Raw genomic sequence first — 16,219 nt, forward strand, 5'->3', positions numbered from 1 at the left:
TTATAACACTCTACAACTTGTTCTTTTATTTAGCGTGCATGCAAGTTGAGTTAATATAGCCTACATTACGGTGTTGCGATCGTTGCTTGGGTTGAATAATAGTAAATTATTGCTTATTATGATTAACAAATATCATGCTACACAGAGTGGTCGTGTGGTCTCCTCCAACGTTATCGTAAATTATCGTTTCGCCCTCGGCTTTTTCCGTGTATGTTGAAAACAGTCCCCGCCCAACTTTCTGGCTGCGTTGTTTGTTTGGACACTAAGAAGATGGCGGCGGCCCCGCTGTACTGTGTCTGCCGGCAGTCTTACGATGTTAGCCGGTTTATGATTGAATGCGACATTTGTAATGACTGGTTTCATGGCAGGTAAGGAGCCGACATATTCCTTAATGGCATACCTGAAAATGACAGGAGTGCGTCAACGACTGTCCTAATAATCTGTTAAGGAAAGTCAAGTAGTATTGCGATGTCAGTCTCGCTCTGTGATTAGAGGTTCGATCAAGACCGTGCAGAGCATCTCGCGAGCACCCAGCGCGAGCGAACGGACATTTGCGCAGCTTGGCTACATATTCGTTTGTTTACCTACTTTCTTTTAGACATACAACGGACGATGCGGTAGTTGAAATCGGAGTCATTAAACGTTGTATTTTTTTTTAAAATCCCAGTGCCAGATCTCTGCACAAGTAAACACAGCACGCAATTATACGGAAATGAACTCCCTGCGATTGCTAGTTATTTTATAGTATTTGGTTAGGAGTAGAAGGAACAGTTGGTTTGTCAGCCAATTGTACTTTATTTGCAGTAGATGTAGCTAGTCAGTTTTAGAGCAGAAACTTCGAATCAAGCACAGTTGTCTAGGCTCTGTTGTCGTTTAGTGTTTGTCAAGTTTTGTCTTGCGCCTCCTGACAGCCAGACAGAAATCATAAACCTTCATCTGTAGCTAAATGTTTTTTTTACTGTGTTAACTAGCTGTCATGTCATGATTCATGCCGTGAGGATGCCAGATTAACTTGATTTTTACTTATTTCAAATAAGTGACTTTTGTGGGTTTGGGGGGCAATAAACAATAGGCGAGGCAATGGGTGTACTGCCGTTCACTCCAGTACAGGAAGAGGAAGTAGCCTGAATTCTAGAGACAACATTTTGATGTTGGAAATGTTTCTCATCATTGAGAAATGGACCAAATGGGAGTGTTGGGTGGTCAAGTCGAGGACGGGAATTTAAATGTCCCTTCCGAACAAAGATGTCCACATGGCGAGAGCCATCTAGCGTTAGAATTCAGAAACACATTTTTAAGGCAAGTGCACGTGTTTGACGTGTCCCTCGAACATCATGTTTTCCTAAAGACGAAACTTGACATTCTCAAAATCATTGTTCCCAAGGGGCCAGGATAAGAGATATGAATAAATTATCTATCACTACAGACACCCGGCTTCGTATCCAAGCTGCATCACAACAGGCCGTAATTGGGAGTCCCATAGGGCGGTGCACAATTGGCCCAGCGTCGTCCGGGTTTGTAAATAAGAATTTGTTCTTAACTGACTTGCCTAGTTAAATAAAATCTCACCCCAGTTGCTTGGTTCACGCCAACATGAGGCCTCTCATCATGCATGTCAGAGGTGGTCCACAGTACGGCACATTCTGTCATGTTTAGCTTTACAGAAGAAAAAAAATTCTGCACTGAAACAGCTGGGCTTAACTATAAAGTGTGCTGCCAGGAACTGAGCAAGGAATTCATATCTTCTGCCTGCACGCTGAGAGAGATCGAGGCATGAACGCTGCACTACAACTCATTATTTTCTCATTAACAAACATAAGTGTGAGTAAGCTCACTATGGCCTAACTTAGTGCAGGCATGCCAAGGTTCACCTGGGACTGTGTGTCTGTACACACAAACGTGTTTACTGAAGGCTCTCTCAACAAAGGGATTGTAGTTGGGAGCTTTTATCTGTTACACCCTCTCTTCCCTTATTCCTCTGTGCCCAAGGCCCGGATTGCTCCCCTGCATGGTAGATTACGGGGGCCCAGCCGCATCCCTTTTTGGTGGGGTTGCCTTGCCTGATCCTGTGTGTTTTCTGTTGTTGGGAAACCTCTTGTCTTCAGTGCTGCCTGCCACCAATGGGATTATGCTGTCTAGCCGCAGGCAGACGGTAGGCTGTGTTATTATCAGGCACTGAGCACAGGCCAGTTTGGGAGCTGGGGAGCTGCAGAGGGGAGAGTGTTCGGGGGGATTAGGCTATTAGAAGCGTTTTTGCTATTCATGCCAGACATTAAACTCTTACTGATGCTGTTCACACATTTTATATGCTTGGGTCTTTCTTCAGAGTCTCTTTCCTGGAGAGTGTTGCTTTCCTACTTTAATCAGTGGCATCAAATATGTTAGTATTTAGATGGCTGCCTAGAATTCTGACACTCCAAAGTGTGTGACACTGGCCATTTACACTATACAAGCGGCACTCGCCTAGCCACGCTAGCCTCGCCCTCGTGTGGGTGCTAGCAAGCAATCGGCAGATAGCATAGAGGTGAAGTGTTGAGCCAGTAACCGAAAGGTCGCTGGTTCGATTCCAGAGCCGACTAGGTGGGGGGAGGGGGTTTGTGCTGTCGAGCAAGGCACTTACCCAAATTGATCCTGTAAATTGCTCTGGATAAGAGTGCTTGCTAAAAAATTGATACATAAAAAGGTAGTACTACTAATGTTCCCTCTAATTTTTTGGGGCACTGAGTGCAAACTTGAACGTTGTGAAAATTCTTTGCAACTTCCGGTGTGTGTTTACTGTGAACACTGAGGCTGTATCTGTTTTAAGTTACATTTTTGACAGTGGCCAAGTAGGCTACTGTGGCTTTGATCATAATGTGGGCCTACCAGAGTCGCCTACCATAAAAAAACTATGGAGAAAAACGCATCCCATAACATTTTTACACGGAAATAGCTGTTTTATCATTCAGCCTACAATTTTTTGGCTAAAATGACATATCCAAATCTAACTGCCTGTAGCTCAGGCCCTGAAGCAAGGATATGCATATTCTTGGTACCATTTGAAAGTGAACACTTTGAAGTTTGTGGAAATGTGAAAGGAATGTAGGAGAATAACACACAATAGATCTGGTAGAAGATAATACAAAGAAAAAACCAACTGTTCTTTTGTGTTTTTTTTGTACCATCTTTGAAATGCAAGAGAAAGGCCATAATGTATTATTCCAGCCCAGGTGCAATATACATTTTGGCCACTAGATGGCAGCAGTGTATGTGCAAAGTTTGACTGAACCATTGCATTTCTGTTCAAAATGTTGTATCAAGACTGCCCAAATATGCCTCATTTGTTTATTAATAACCTTTTATGTTCAAAATTGTGCACTCTCCTCAAACAATAGCGTGGTATTATTTCACTGTAATAGCTACTGTAAATTGGACAGTGCAGTATTGGCTTTCTGCCAATATCAGATAAGTCTATGTCCTGGGAAATGTTCTTGTTACTTACAACCTCATGCTAATCACATTAGCCTACGTTAGCTCAACCGTCCCGAGGAAGGGACACCGATCCCAAAGAAGATTTATTAACTTTAGCTTGTCCTTCAGATAAGGAGGTGCCTGAAAATGTTGTTTGATGCAAGAAAGCACTTTACAAAAAAAATTCATTATTATTCCCAATATTACTGGGAATCAGACAAATTATGCTATACTATGCTCTGCCTATTGGCTACATAGCTTATTTAATACCGTCTCAAAATACAACACTTCCCCTTTAAGACAAAGCTCTTTACCTGACTAGCTTTTAAAAGATGGCTAGAAATGCACCTGTTTGTGCTCTTGTCGGAATTAACCATTCCCCCATTGTTGACTAGAAATGAGCTATAACTAGGCTAATAACTCACTAACTGGCAAAGAATATGAACCAATGTGCACGTGGCTACATGCAGCTCTCACTTATCTCAAAACAAGCGCATCTACTCACGACCGCTCATACTGTAGCCTAAACACAGTCCAGTTCAAAGTGAGGGGCACAGATCCATATGTGACCGACCGGCTCGATTCGGTCTTAATATGGCTGCAATCCCGTTAACGGGATCGATATGACAACAGCCAGTGAAAGTGTAGGGCACCAAATTCAAACAACAGAAATCTCATAATTAAAATTCCTCAAACATACATGTATCTTATATCATTTTAAAGGTAATCTTGTTGTTAATCCCACCAAAGTGTCCGATTTTCAAATAGGCTTTTGAGCGAAAGCACCACAAACGATTATGTTAGGTCACCACCAAGTCACAGAAAAATTCTGCCATTTTTCCAGCCAAAGAGAGGAGTCACAAAAAGCACAAATAGAGATAAAATTAATCACTAACCTTTGATGATATTCATCAGATGACACTCATAGGATAACAGATAACACTTCATGTTACACAATACAAATATGTCTTGTTCGATTAAGTTCATATTTATATCCAAAAACCTCAGTTTACATTGGCGCCATGTTCAGAAATGCCTCCAAAATATCCGGAGAAATTGCAGAGAGCCACGTCAAATATCAGAAATACTCATCATAAACTTTGATGAAAGATACATGTTTTACATAGAATTAAAGATACACTTGTTCTTAATGCAACCGCTGTGTCAGATTTCAAAAAGCCTTACGGCAAAACACAATATTCAATAATCTGAAAACAGCGTTCAGCCACAAAAGCAAGCCATACAGTTACCCGCCAAATTGTGCAGTCAACAAAACTCATAAAAAGCATTATAAATCTTCACTTACCTTTGCTGATCTTTGTCGGAATGCACTCCCAGGACTCCCACTTCCTGTTTGAATTTTTTCTCAGGTTTTTGCCTGCCATATGAGTTCTGTTATACTCACAGACATAATTCAAACAGTTTTAGAAACTTCAGAGTGTTTTCTATCCAATACGAATAATAATATGCATATATTAGCAACTGGGACTGAGGAGCAGGCAGTTTACTATGGGCACCTCTGGGCACCTTTCATCCAAGCTACTCAATACTGCCCCTGCAGCCATAAGAAGTTTTAAGTAGTCAAATTTTAAATTGTGTTTTTTACATTGGAAAAAAGTAGAAACTCTGAGCTAGAAAATGGTATATCATACACTACAGTTGAGGAACAATGGGAAAGTAATTCTGCTTTGAAAGTTGATACTTGTAACCTCACTTGAGAAAATGGCCCTTGAATGTTTTGGTAAACCTACTGGAGAGCTCTTTGTCTACACAATTCAGCATCGTTCACACCCTCTTAAGCGTCAGCCCATCTCTTTAAGGATTCACATGTACAGTGCATTTGGAAAATATTCAGACCCCTTGACTTTAAATAGTTTTTTCCCCTCATCAATCTACACACAATACCCCATAATGACAGAGCAAAAAGAAGTTAAGACATTTTTGCTAATTTATTAAAAATAAAAAACAGATCACATTTACATAAGTATTCTGACCCTTTACTCAGTACTTTATTGAAGCACCTTTGGAAGCGATTACAGCCTCGAGTCTTCTTGGGTATGACGCTACAAGCTTGGCACACCTGTATTTGGGGAGTTTCTCCCATTCTTCTCTGCAGATCCTATCAAGCTCTGTCAGGTTGGATGGGGAGCATTGCTGCACAGCTATTTTCAGGTCTCTCCAGAGATGTTTGATTGGGTTCAAGTCCGGGCTCTGGCTGGGCCACTCAAGGACGTTCAGAGACTTGTCCCAAAGCCACTCCTGCATTGTCTTGTGTGCTTAGGGTTGTTGTCCCATTGGAAGGTGAACCTTCGCCCCAGTCTGAGCTCCTGAGAACTCTGGAGCAGGTTTTCACCAAGGATCTCTCGGTACTTTGCTCCGTTCATCTTTCCCTCAATCCTGACTAGTCTTCCAGTCCCTGCTGCTGGAAAACATTCCCACAGCATGATGCCGCCACCACCATGCTACACCGTAGGTATGGTGCCAGGTTTCCTCCAGACGTGACTCAATCTTGGTTTCATCAGACCAGAGAATCTTGTTTCTCATGGTCTGAGAGTCTTTAAGCAAAATTTGGCAAACTCCAAGCGGGCTGCTCGGCCTTATACTGAGGAGTCGCTTCTGTCTGGCCACTCTACCACAAAGGCCTGATGGGTGGAGTGCTGTAGAGATGGTTATCCTTCTGGAAGAGGAACTCTGGCCCTCTGTCAGTGACCATTGGGTTCTTTGTCACCTCCCTGGCCAAGGCCCTTCTCCTTCGTTTGCTCAGTTTGGCTGGGTGGCCAGCTCTGGGAAGAGTCTTGGTGGTTCCAAACTTCTTTCATTTAAGAATGATGGAGGCCACTGTGTTCTTGGGGACCTTCAATGCCGCAGACATTTTTTTTTGTACCCTTCCCCAGACCTGTGCCTCGACACAATCCTGTCTCGGCGCTCTACGGACAATTCCTTCAACCTCATGGCTTGGTTTTTGCTCTGACATGCACTGTCAACTATGGGACCTTATATAGACAGGTGTGTGCCTTTCCAAATCATGTCCAATCAATTGAATTTCCACAGGTGGACTCCAATCATGTTGTAGAAACTTCTCAGGGATGATTAATGGAAACAGGATGCACCTGAGCTTAATTTCAGGTCTCATAGTAAATGGTCTGAATACTTATGTAAAAATAATTTAAAAAATGCAGAAATATCTTTTTTTACATTTGCAAACATTTCGAAAAACCAGTTTTCGCTTTTTCATTATGGGCTATTGTGTGTAGATTGAGAATTGTTTTATTTAATCAATTTTTAAATAAGGCTGCAACGTAACAAAATGTGGAAAAGTCAAGGTCTGAATACTTTTCAAATGCACTGTACTTAAACAACCAAAGATTTCAAGAATAAAGACTGGTTTATACTACGTCTATCGACAGTTGTCGCAGTGACATCATGAACATTCTATTGTCGTCCGATGTCAAACTTGTCGTTATCAAAACATTTAAACTACAGGCTGCATGACATCAGCAGCCTGGTGGTCCAAAATAGCATAACTAGTGTATTTTAACACCAATAAACCCATCTGTTTTAAAAATGAATTTACTTTATTGGAATCTTGCAAGCCCGGCAACTTAAAGCAACTTTCTGAACAATGTTTTGGTTCGTTTCTAGCTTGTTAGCTAGATAGCCAGTTCAAATAATGACCATATCATATAGCAACATCTCCACAACGTCTTCACTTAAGCTCATTTGTCTTCATTTTTACAGGAAAATAAACTCGCAACCTGATCATTATTTACAAGTTAATTGCGAGCCAATTACAGAAAATAGCTTACAGATGTGAGTGTGACGAAATAATAAAAGCAGGGTATTCTACCAGAGTAATTTAGAACTTGGACACTGTCTCGTTGGCCTAACGTTATATCCTAATTTGACTTTGGTGCAGGTCATGTTCTTCACATTACAGTCTCTGGTAAACACATACACTTTGATTTTATTTTATATAGTATTTGTCACATGCACAGGATACAGAAGTTGTAGTGAAATGGTCACTTGCAAAGTGGAGTATTTTGTTTAGACAGCTAGCTAGCTAAACATTGAACCATAATCCCAACTCATAACATTACTACCCTGCACAAATCTGCACGTAGCTAACCTACCAGGTTCAATGTTAGCTAGCTAGCTAACATTAGGCTATAACTAGCAATGCAAGTTGAAAATGCTGTATCCCTGAACAGGATGTTAGCGTTTTCTGGTGACTGCATAGACTATGTAATGGAGAGCGTTTCTATTTATAAATATAAATATTTTTTTATTTAGACTATCCGAAAAGAATTCATGATTATTATTTGAATAGTGAAATGATGTCAAATGCTCATCACTAGTGTGTGTGTGTGACTGACTGAGGAAGACTGATTGCACTGCCACTGGCCTTAGGCAAGTTCAGCACTCCATCTATCAATGTCCCTGCAGGATGAAAATACTGGGGAGAGATTGATGATCCATGTGATTAAACTCTTAAGTTTTTAGTGGGACTGGTCTGGTGGTTTACTCTACTCTATTTAGGCTGCTATTATGTTATTATGATTGCTTTGCGATGGGTGATATCATTTTAAGTGTGTGTGCACGTGTGTGGCCACATACGAGAGGCTGACGTTTCATATAGATGTATTGCTTTACCTCTAATCATCCAGTGTTGCACAGCTCTTCATTTACAGTAATTGGTTTTGAGTCCTTTTTTTACTGTATCCATTGAAATGCTATGTCTGTGTTAATCAGATCATAATCAAGATCAGATCAATGATGATTAAATAGGGAACATAAGCCTAATTCACGTGGACAATAAATCAATTACATTTTATGAATGAAGTACAGCACTGGGAATGTCGCTGACTAGTCCATTTCATTAAGTGCTTGGATAACACAGTTTCAGGACTTCATAGCCTTCATTCAGTGAGTCTCATGATAACTTTCAGGAAGCTGTTTAACAGGAGAGAAACTATTTCAGCCTTAACTGGTAACACAATGTTCCTCCGCCGGTAGCCTAGCGGTTAAAGCGTTGGGACAGTAAACGAAAGGTTGCTTGTTCGAATCCCCAAGCCGGCAAGGTGGAAAAATCCGCTGTTCTGCCCTTGAACAAGGCAGATAACCCCCCCGGGCGCCAATGACGTCGATTAAGGCCCTCTGATTCAGAGGGGTTGGTTTAAATGCATAAACACATTGCGGTTGAATGCATTCAGTTGTGCAATTGACTAAGTATTCCCTTTCCCTAATCAGGTTTTCCACAATGGCAAAGCGAGGTCAACCCTCTGCTCATTCATTGCTAAGGAACTGATGAAGCCCAGGTTGTCATGTGAGAAACTCTTGAGCTGTCAGAAATTCGATGCATTTCATGCATGGCCTCTGACTATGGTTATTGTTATTGCATTTTAGCCCACTTGCCGTGCCTTGAGATATTTATGAAACCTAAGGAAACATAGTTGACGCATGGACATTATAAATTGTAGGATCTACACAATGGCCTATGCCATTTTTCATACATAGTGTCCAAGAGTTTGTGCTGCTCCGGTTACTTGACGGTAACTCCTGGCCCAAGATTTCTGGCCCAAGATTTCTGACCCATATACCCTGACCTAGAAAAACTCAGGTCCCTATAGGCTAATCATACAAGGGGTTTGTTGTGTGAAGCCTATGCTCTCAGCTTGGACCATGTCACAGGAAGTTGTCTCAGAGGCAGGCAAGACAGTGGCTTTGTCAGCAGAGGCCAAGGGGGGGCTGCTTCCTCTGGTGTGGAGGTGACACTTCCTACATTCATTATTCTCCATGGTCCTTAAGCTCTTAAGAAATGTCTCGGCCGAGAGAGGCTGCAGCCTGGCGGGGTTCGAACCAATGACTGTATATATGACTCACCACCTGGATTCGGTCTTATGTAGCAATTTGAATTTCAGTTTTTTATATTGGATAAAAGTAGAGACTCAGAGCTACAAAATGGTATATCATACACTGCATTTCTGAGGAACAATGGGACCACCTATGGGAGGAAGGATGTCAGCGTTGCGCATCAGCCGAAACCTGGTCCCGACAGTCGGAACGCTCCTTGGTGACAACACCAGGCTCCAGAGCATCGAAGCTGTAAAACAGGGAATAACAAAAAATCTGAAGACATTACAACCCTGCACAACATCAATTCACCTCCCAAGTTTAGATAAGAATAACCTCATACAAATAAAATTATTATTTTTACCCCGAAGTGCTGGTACTGCTTGATCTGTGGCAATGGCCTGAAGTACGGAGTCAGATGTTGTTTCCCTCCATAGTTTTCCACAAGCACCGTACCATCCTCCAGTCCAATCAGCTGTGGGATGTTGACCCCTGTCACAGTGCTGTCCTTCACAACATCAGCAATCTCAGTGTTCAGTCTGGTCTTTCTGAAGTGCTGCTTGATGAGGCCGAAGCACCAGTCCGGGGCAAACTTGGTGTGGCCTGTGATCAGGAAGTGAAGGTCCAGATTGTGATGGAGCTTGGTCCACCAGGCACAATACCAGAGCACACACTTGTTCTTGTTTTGGCCACTGCAGTTATCACAATTCAGGTCCAACTCCGTAGTTGGTGAAGAAATGGTGCATGTAGTTGATGACTGCGCTGCTGCCTTTGCTTGCTTGGGCCAGCTCTCTTTTTGATGACTGTATGACTGGCGGATTAGAGTCAGGTGTGTTCTACTGATTTAATGCTGAAAGACACATTCCAGATACAATTATTTTAGCATTATTATACAATGGATGCAAAATGGCATTCTGAGAACATCACTAACGTTACACACACTTCATACACAAGTTAATGTTAGCTAGCAAGCCAGCCACCTAACGTTAGCAAGCTAACAGCAAGCTTTAACTTGGTATCTTTTGTTTAGACATGTCACGTTAACATTAGCTAGCTAGCTAAAAAATTAACTATAATCCCACTCTATAGAGTAACGTTACTAGCAACACAAACCAATTGTCATAGCAAGCTAAAGTTAACCAAAAAACATTAGGTTCAATGTTAGTTAGCAAGCCAGCCATCGAACTCCAGCTGGCTAGCTAACAGCAAGCTTTAGCTTGCAATGAAAACAACTTTCGGACAAAATTAGAAACGTATAATATCTGAATCTGTAGCTAGATTCTTTTTTTTTTCTTTCTTTTTTTTTTTTAAATTTTATCCCATTTTCTCCCCAATTTTCGTGGTATCCAATCGCTAGTAATTACTACCTTGTCTCATCGCTACAACTCCCGTACGGGCTCGGGAGAGACGAAGGTCGAAAGCCATGCGTCCTCCGAAGCACAACCCAACCAGCCGTACTGCTTCTTAACACAGCGCGCCTCCAACCCGGAAGCCAGCCGCACCAATGTGTCGGAGGAAACACCGTGTACCTGGCCCCCTTGGTTGGCACGCACTGCGCCCGGCCCGCCACAGGAGTCGCTGGAGCGCGATGAGACAAGGATATCCCTACCGGCCAAACCCTCCCTAACCCGGACGACGCTATGCCAATTGTGCGTCGCCCTACGGACCTCCCGGTCGCGGCCGGCTGCGACAGAGCCTGGGCGCGAACCCAGAGACTCTGGTGGCGCAGTTAGCACTGCTAAGCAGTGCCCTAGACCACTGCGCCACCCGGGAGGCCCCGTAGCTAGATTCTTACCTGTATACATGGATGAAAGCTTCACGGCAGACTGCAACCCCTTTTTATAAGACATCCTGTGTTTCCGTTTAGTTTGCACAGATTGTTTGCCCCGTTGTGTTCCACTGATTTCAAAACGTGTTATGAAATGAGAGTCAGCATTGTATGGCACGATCGTCATCCAGAAACGGACCTTTGTCAATATCGCCTGATAAAGTCAGGCCAGCAATGTTATTGAGAGCAGTAGCAACATATTTGCAGTTCTCCATGGCTAACATGTCTTTCTAAAAAAATGCAGTAAAAGGATGTATCTACACATTACGAGCAGGTCATTTTAAGACCTGCTCGTAATGATGCAACACCACAGACCAATCCAAACTCTTCCCTCGGCATGTCCAGCCCATTCATTATCTCAGCCAATCATGGCTAGCGGGAAGGTTTTCTGTGGCTAAACCAACTAGGCTTGTAATTTAACAATTTTATATGTATTTACAGATGACATAAGTTTGATATTAAGGCACATGAAAGTTCACATGTTCGAGAAGGCATTTCTGCCAAAAAACATATTTTGATAAATATTTTTTTACGTTCAAAAGGCTCTCCTGTGAAGTCGTGACTTGCGACATACGCCTAGTTTCCTGAATCGGGTCACATATATGAATGCACAAAGCCATCAATCACAGGACACCATTCATTCCTATGTGAAGACTCAATAGTGCATTTGAAGCCCAGGAAATCTGCTAAGATGGTGTCTCGTGGGAGATTTATGTAGACACAGTATGCGCAGTTTGAGCTACTCCCAGGAAGTGATGTTGCAGGCTAGCTCAGTGCTGCTCCCTCATTGAGTATCTCAACTTGGCCAGCAGCATACCACCCTCCATCCCACTGCTGGCTTGCTTCTGAAGCTAAGCAGGGTTGGTCCTGGTGGGTCCCTGGATGGGAGCCAGATGCTACTGGAAGTGGTGTTGGAGGACCAGTAGGAGGCACCCTTTCCTCTGGTCTAAAAGAAATATCCCAATCCCCCAGGGCAGTGATTGTGGACATTGCCCTGTGTAGGTTGCCGCTTTTTAGATGGGACTTTAAACGGGTGTCCTGACTCTTTGTGGTCACTAAAGATCCCATGGCACTTATCGTAAGAGTTGGGGTGTTAACCCCGGTGTCCTGGCTAAATTCCCTATCTTGCCCTCATACCATCACGGTCACCTAATTATCCCCAGGTTACAATTGGCTCATTCATCCCCCTCCTCTCCCCTGTAACTATTCCCCAGGTTGTTGCTGTAAATGAGAATGTGTTCTCAGTCAACTTACCTGGTAAAATAAGGGTTAAATAAAAGGCCAACCGGAGTACTGCAGGCAGCCATTAGCTACTAAATTATCCCTACTTCTTCTGTGTATGATTTTGTTTTAAATAATCAGTTCAAAGACATGCATCTGATTTAATAGAAGTAATTATTGGTACAATGACCACAAAGATTTTCCGATGTTTTGCAAACAATGCCTGCAGTACCGCAGTCGGCCTTGAACTTCTTGGCTTCAATGAGAGGAAGCAGTCGTTCCCCCCCCTGGTTCGAATAAAGGACACAACCCAGGGATGAGGGGGAAGAGTGAGTTTCTCTTCTGTTCTCTTCGCTGCGTTTCCTGCCTCTCGACTGTGAGTGAAGTCTTTTTTTGTGAGAAGTTGTTCTCACAGACTCCTGCCCCTCGGCAAGTCTTTGTTTATGAATGACGTTAATTAATCAATATGAAGCTAACCTAGAAGAGGATGTTAATCGTCCGGTGAAATCGGTGACCGATGAATACCAAGGTCATAGCCAGGTACCTTGACTCATAGCCATATGAGCTATGTGCTCATAGTAGCTTAGACTCCCAGCTCAAATTCCATGGTTTCATCATGCGATGTGGTGTAAATGTGATCCAGAGAATCTGAAGGAGGAAATGTGTGTCTGGGGATAGGTTTGAGGCCCCTTGTGGGAAACTAACCCTGGTCACTGCTGATTCTGATAATTCCGTTATCAAGCCTACCTAATGTGAATGTTCAGTGTGCTCTTATGAATAAATAGGCTAGGACTGCCCTACCTATCACAAGCTTGGCACATACAAAGTTTAGCCTAAACCCAGAATAGTAGGCCTGTCTGTAAACTGACCTCTTAGTAAGGTGCGGAAAATGTTTGTTTCTTCTATTCAAGTGAGAAAGACGTGCAGCTATTCAAAGCATTCACGTCTACAGTGTGTGAAACAGACTGAAACAAACGGAACCATTAGCCAAAAACTCTGAATTTTTTAACATTGTGGCAATGATATTTGACAATTTAATGGGAACATCTCTTCTTGAGCTGCCCATTTAGGGCTGTGACGGTCTTGGAATTTGAGGTTATGGTAATTGGCCAGGTCAATGTACGGTCATCCAACATAATCGTTGGGGGGGGGGGGGGGGGGGTTGGTGCATATCAGACTCAAAAGAAACACTTGGCTTTTCTCTGCAACTCCACTATTACCATTAGTTATTATTACCTATAAATATTAGTCCAGTATACAAATTAAGAAATGTCAGATTGGAGAGGATTGTCACATTTTCGTTTTGACACAACTTAATGTATAGGCTATCATACTCAAAAGAAACGTGTGATTTCACTTTGTTTAAATGTATGTTACTGTTGTCTTAGGCCTATAAGACCCAATGTAAAAAGGGGACGTCACACTTGTTTACATGGTTATGCTTCTTAATAAAACCTATTTGAAACTAGTTTTGTTATTATCATGGCACTTCATTATCATAATTATTATTCAGGTTATTACTTATAAATATTAATCTAAAAATTAAGAAATGCCAGGTTGGAGGATCTATGAAATGTTTGTATTGACACACAATTAGCACATGACTGAGTCAACATAGATGTATGCCTAACTGTCGGCTTTCTGCAACAAAAAAATAATATTCAATACGGATCCTATTTCGACACACAAATCCATTCGCACGAAGTCCACTGTTTCATTTCAAAATGTTTTTTCCAAAATGTAACATCACACCCTGATGCTGCGGTCAATCGATGGACATCTAGGCCTATAGAGAGAATCAGCGAACTCTCTCTCCACACACGCACACACACACACACACACACACACACACACACACACACACCCCTGTAAAAGGACCGGTCAATCAAAGCCACCAGCGCATGTCAGACACAAGAAAATATTTATTCTTTCCTTAAAACATATTTTTTTTAAACCTAGGCCTACCTTAGGTTTTCTGAAATGAGGAAGTAAGATGAATTGACAAGGAATGTATGAAGGGGAGAGAGACAGTTATGCGATAGTATTTAAATTGACAATCATTAAAATGGAAACAAATATACATGTCTATAACTTAAGAAAAGATAACGCATTAAGTTATACTATGCCAGGTTGGAGAGGATTGGCGCATTGTCCATATTTATTTACTAGCAAGCAATGGAAACGTGCATTGTATAAAAGAAAGTCCACACTTCAAGTGCCATAGCCTATAGGCTAGTGCTTCTACACCCCTGTGCATCTAGCGGTTTAGCTGCTGGAGCATCAAGAGCATTGGAGAGGAAATGTAGACCGTTTTAATAGACAGTCTAACTTAAGTTAGCAGAACATTGGCTCATATTCATTAGTAAATACCCCCGCTATTAGGTAAAGTGTATCTACATGAAAATAAAGTTAATACATTTAGCTAATTTGGTTAATAATGTAGGCCTATTTAAAAGTTTTTGACTTATTTTATTTTCATGACTGTCTTTATCCATAAGCGTCAATTACACGGTTATTCAATTACTGTCACAGCCCTATGTCCACCAACATTGTTCACCAACATTCAGCTTTGTCTAGAACTCCGGTATGGTGCAGAGGAATGGGGCTGCAGCTTCAGTCTCTGCCTGTATGGGTGTGTGAGCAGACGTGTTGTACAGGGAGACGGGAACGCTGCCAGTGTGTCTGCCATCACCATGGAGACACCTTTGTGCCACCACCAGTCTAGGTGAAGCAGAGGGCAGCCTCTGATAGATTGTGTTATTTGTTTGGAATCGCTTCTCAATGCGGAGGCCAGGGGAAATTACTGGAAATTCTAAAGTGAAATTCTAAGGTGCTTCATAAGTGAACCCACCCAGATATGTCCAATATCACCTTGATGACCCCCACTAACCGTGCTCTCCAGGATTTTTTTGTGCACTATCAAACACTAACCAGTTTCTTGTAGCCGAATGTTGGCACCATGTCCTCACGGATGCTACTAATAAAGACAGATGTCTTATTTCCTTCCATTGTCTGCTCAAATGTGTTTCTCCCCTGGATCAACACAATGAACCTCTGACTGCACATCTGACTAATGAACAGCACCACTCGGACAAAATGGCAGGTCTCTTTAGAGCGAAGGCAATGAGGCGACGGATTGTCCGTGTCAGTCACTGGGTTCATGGGCAGAGGAAGAGGATTTTCACCCTCATTGGCTCCTTATCTATCTCTGGAGTGCTGCTTCATTATGTTCCCTGCTAGTGCTGCTAGAACCCCCCCCCCCCCCCCCCTCTCTTGGCAGACAGTCCCCATTGTCTCCTTCTCAAGCACAGACAGTCACTCTCCAGAGGGATTTAAGCATTTTAAGGCATGACGCGTGCAGCCGGGGGCCAACAGCCATGGACTTGTTTGTCTGTTTTTTCCCCCTCCTTTCTATCTGGCTAACATGACCAAATTTGAGGAGGGTTTCTTTACATTTAATCTTTATCCTTGGTATTTTACCGGTATCCACCAGAACACCACAGTCCAAAATAATACAAATATACACGTAGCCAAGCTGATTTGTTTTTGTAACATCTCCGGTGTTCTCCCTCCCACATCAACAGTGGTGCAATACCACTGCAACTGACTGATGTGTGTATGTAGGGAAACGCAACAGCAGCCATGCAAGGTGCAAATCCAACAGAATATAATTTATGTATTTAACCTTTATTTAACTAGACAAGTCAGTTAAGAACAAATTTCTAGTTACAATGACAGTCTACCTCGGCCAAATCCTAACGACGCTGGGCCAATTGTGCGCCGTCCTATGGGACTCCCAATCACGGCCGGTTGTGATACAGCCTGAAATGGAACCAGGGTCTGTAGTGACGCCTCTAGCACTGAGATGCA

The 16,219-nt window shown here is 42.5% G+C and overlaps 1 protein-coding gene across 1 annotated transcript in view; it reads left to right on the forward strand.

The window, feature by feature from the left end:
* Window positions 1–270: 270 nt before the first annotated feature.
* The window catches only part of kdm7ab (lysine (K)-specific demethylase 7Ab), a 46,422-nt gene continuing 30,473 nt past the window's right edge, over window positions 271–16,219 (forward strand). The window contains exon 1 of the mRNA XM_039001497.1: window positions 271–368. Coding sequence (XP_038857425.1) covers window positions 271–368 — 98 coding nt within the window. The remainder of the gene's footprint in view (window positions 369–16,219) is intronic.

Source organism: Salvelinus namaycush, chromosome 9 (genome assembly GCF_016432855.1).
Source record: "Salvelinus namaycush isolate Seneca chromosome 9, SaNama_1.0, whole genome shotgun sequence".
Taxonomy (NCBI): domain Eukaryota; kingdom Metazoa; phylum Chordata; class Actinopteri; order Salmoniformes; family Salmonidae; genus Salvelinus; species Salvelinus namaycush.